The sequence below is a fragment of the Nematocida homosporus genome (genome assembly GCF_024244095.1).
Source record: "Nematocida homosporus strain JUm1504 chromosome Unknown 4478, whole genome shotgun sequence".
NCBI lineage: Eukaryota > Fungi > Microsporidia > Nematocida > Nematocida homosporus.
In genome coordinates, this window is record NW_026250582.1 from 361 (window position 1) to 4,013 (window position 3,653).

General features: G+C 37.5%; 2 protein-coding genes across 2 annotated transcripts; both read left to right on the forward strand.

Annotated features, from left to right (window-relative positions):
* Window positions 1–277: 277 nt before the first annotated feature.
* On the forward strand, window positions 278–1,963 carry NEHOM01_2483 (polo-like kinase 1; the record flags this gene model as incomplete). Its single annotated transcript, XM_051491359.1, has 1 exon — window positions 278–1,963. The coding sequence occupies one exon, from the start codon at window positions 278–280 to the stop codon at window positions 1,961–1,963; it is 1,686 nt and encodes a 561-aa protein (XP_051347319.1).
* A 202-nt stretch (window positions 1,964–2,165) lies between these two features.
* Window positions 2,166–2,990, forward strand: NEHOM01_2484 (DNA-directed RNA polymerases I and III subunit RPAC1; the record flags this gene model as incomplete). The annotated part of the gene is made up of 1 exon (XM_051491360.1): window positions 2,166–2,990. The coding sequence occupies one exon, from the start codon at window positions 2,166–2,168 to the stop codon at window positions 2,988–2,990; it is 825 nt and encodes a 274-aa protein (XP_051347320.1).
* Window positions 2,991–3,653: the final 663 nt, after the last annotated feature.

A 3,653-nucleotide genomic window follows, 5' to 3' on the forward strand; every position in this document is an offset into this window, starting at 1 on the left:
AACAACTCACTCCAATCTAAATACCAACATAATCCTAACACAATATCAACCTAACACAACACAAATACCAATTCAACTCAATTTAATCATATGATGATAATTTTTAACAATTTAACAATTTAACAACTTTCCCAATAGATCAAAAGAACAACTCAGAACAAGACTACAGGACACTTAAGATACAAGAGAGCATTCCCAACCCATTCCTAGCCCCCTCAACACCCCTACAACCACCTATCGCCTATAACTAGTTAAATTTTATTATTATTTTTGTAGAATGAAACATACACTATTCTTACCAATCGGTAGTATTATTTTGGATCGTGATACGTCTAAATCCTATGTAATCACAGATATACTAGGCCAGGGCGGCTTTGCACAGTGTTATTCCGTCCTAAGTATACCTAATAATCATGAATTCGCCGCCAAAATCATCAAAAAGTCAGAATTAGTCCGACCCAAAAACAAACAAAAGTTACTTTCTGAGATAAAGATACACTTATCAGTGAATCATAAGAATATTGTTAAATTACATACTTATTTTGAAGATGAAGATTTCGTCTATCTTCTTATGGAAATGTGTCATAACAAGAGTGTAATGGACCTACTTAAGAAGAGAAAGACGATTGAAGAGAAGTACGTTCGTGTTTTCTTATTACAAATACTTAGTGCACTAGATTATCTTCATAATGAATGCTCAGTTGTTCATCGAGATATGAAATTAGCTAATTTATTCTTAGATCGTAACTTCAATATTAAAGTTGGTGATTTTGGTCTAGCGGCAGTTATAGATAAGGAAGAAAGAAAAAAGACAATTTGTGGGACTCCCAATTACATTGCTCCTGAAGTCTTGTTTAATTCAGCTACTGGACATTCTTATGAAGTTGATATCTGGTCAGTTGGTGTTATTGTTTATACTATGATTATTGGTAAACCGCCTTTTCAAAAGAGTGATGTTAAAGAGATTTATAAGTGTATTAAAACCAATAGTTATACCTATCCAGCCGATGCTAAAATCAGTCATAGTGCTCGTGTTCTAATTGCTGGCTTACTAGAACTAGATCCTCAGAAAAGACTTACGCTTAGCCAAATCTACCAATCGGACTTTATCAGGGATGTTTCAACTGAACTCAACCAGCCACCAACTACTGAGCAAGAAAATACCCGACCTTCTTATCAATCCCGTCTACCCGATCCAACCCTAAGTACTACTGCTACTACTACCACCACTACCACTACAATTCCTTCCCATTCTCAACCCACTCAACCCATTCAAACTATGCCACCTCCATCTACTACTACTACTACTACTACTTACCCTAACTACTTCCCTCCTAGTACTAAGCCGGGTCTTCTTTCATCTGTTCTGGGCTTTGTTCTTTCTCTTTTAGACCAACCGGGCTCGTATCTGCCTATTAGTACTAGTTGTCCTAATGATTATGTTGTGCATACAATAGATACAATGAGTAAGTATGGGATTGGGTACATTTTAGCCTCAGGTACAGTTGGGATCCTTTTTAATGATTGTACGTCCTTAGTCCTTCGTTCTTTAGCTGTAGCTGAAGTTCGGAGTAAGCAGACTAGTTATAGCTTTGAGTATATGGAGCATAAGACGTATGGCAAGCAAAAGATCATTACTCGTGAGAAGCACCAGACGAGTAATGCTCCAGCCCATCTTAAAAAGAAGATCTTATTGACGCCTTACTTTGTGGAGGCTCTTTTTGAACACTTTCAGTTTAGTGCGAGTAATGTTGATGAATCTGTTTTTGTTATCAAACACGTTAATTTTACCAAAGGTCCTGTCTTACGACTTAGTAATCGGACTATCGTTTTTATTATCAACGAGTCAGTTTTAGTCTTCTATAATGAGGGTCAGTCACTTTTTGCAGGGGGTAGACCACAGATAGATAGACACCAGCTTATTTACTGCCAGCAAGCTCTTAATGTTCTTTTGAAGAAGTAATGATTAGTCTTACTAACTAGAATTTCCTTTTTAGGAATACTTAACTGATCTTGTATAAGTCAAAAGTAACGACTTTTAATCAAAAACCAAACTAACCCAGATCTAGTCGAATTCTGTTCAAATCAATCCCAACTCTATAATTGTGAATAACCAACCGTTAGAAACGAGAACGCCAAATAAACGATCTCCGGCATTTTTTTTCATGGATACGTACTTACCACAGATATGTGTTACTAAAATAGACCATTCTAACGACCTTCTATCTTTGCGCATCGATAATATTGATGCCTCAGTCGTTAATGCACTTAGACGTACTATTATTTCTGATTGTCCAACTATAGCTATTGAATGGGTCTTTATTAAAGAAAACAGCTCAGTAATGGCTGATGAAACATTGGCCCATCGCTTAGGTCTTGTTCCTCTGGTGGCAGATCCTAATTTACTTAAACCGGTTATTAAGTCTGATTCTTTCAATCCGGAAAAGGATACTAATGAGAGTAATTCAATTACCTTGGAATTAGCTATCAAAAACACAACCCAACAAGTTATGCCTATCTATTCCAGTCATCTTAAAGTTACTTCTAGTCATGCTAATGTTACTGTTAAGGAAGGTATTCTGATTAGTCGGTTGGCACCTGGCCAGGAGTTTAATTGTAAAATGATTGCTATTCGTGGTATTGGCCGGGAACATGCTAAATGGGCGCCTACTTCTATTTGCTACTACCGCCAAGTTAAAACAGGTACTATTAATGATCCTAGTCAGTTGCCCCAGATAGAGAAGTACATTCGGGCCGGTCTTGTTAAAACTCCTCAGCCTCATCTTGATGAAAACCACTTGCAAATCAATCCGGACGTTCTTACGGCTTTCCCTGGCGCTCTTTCCCTTAGTACGCGTGAGGATAGTTTTATCTTTGAAATTGAGCCCATCTCTGAATCTCCGATTTCTATTATAACGCGTTCACTTAATGTGCTTGGTGATAAACTGGAAGCTCTTCATCAAGAGACTCTGGCTAATCTACATGGCTAATAATCTTATCTCTTTGATACTATTCATTAAATTAATCTTAAGTATGAAAGACTTGTGTACTATGGCCGTTATAATTGTTCTGGGTTTTATAGGTCTGTCTCCGGCCTCTTCTTAAGTTGGTATTGAGTTGGTTTGGGGCAGGCATATAATAGTTTGGGCTGGATTTATCAAGTCTTTTGAAATGGTGTCAAATCTGGTGCGTATATGAGATAAAAGAATGAAGTGCGACTGTATATATGTTTGCCCTAAGCTGGTGTGGAACTCTTTGACCCATTAGAAATTCAAGGCAGGCTGGTGTAGTGCCCAATACTAACTCAATACTTAACTGATGCATACTCTACTAAAGACATTCCTTGCGGCGAGTAGGGCCTTTTATTAAGTAAATATGGTTGAGCTGGAATAAGATGACGTCATATTGGATTGGTGTTAGTCTTAGTATTAGTACTAGTAAGTCGCGTGTACTAAATAGTGATCAAGTTCATGGTGCAGAAAATGGATAGTGGTCGTATGGCAGCACTACAACTGGTAGTATAATTAGGTTTTAATGGACGATTGTTGACTAGAAGATGTCTTTATTGGTTTTTGGCAATGGACTGTGAGCGGCGCACTGGGTTATAATATGGGCCTTGGATGAGTTGAGGGAAATTCTTCAGGAATAAAGAA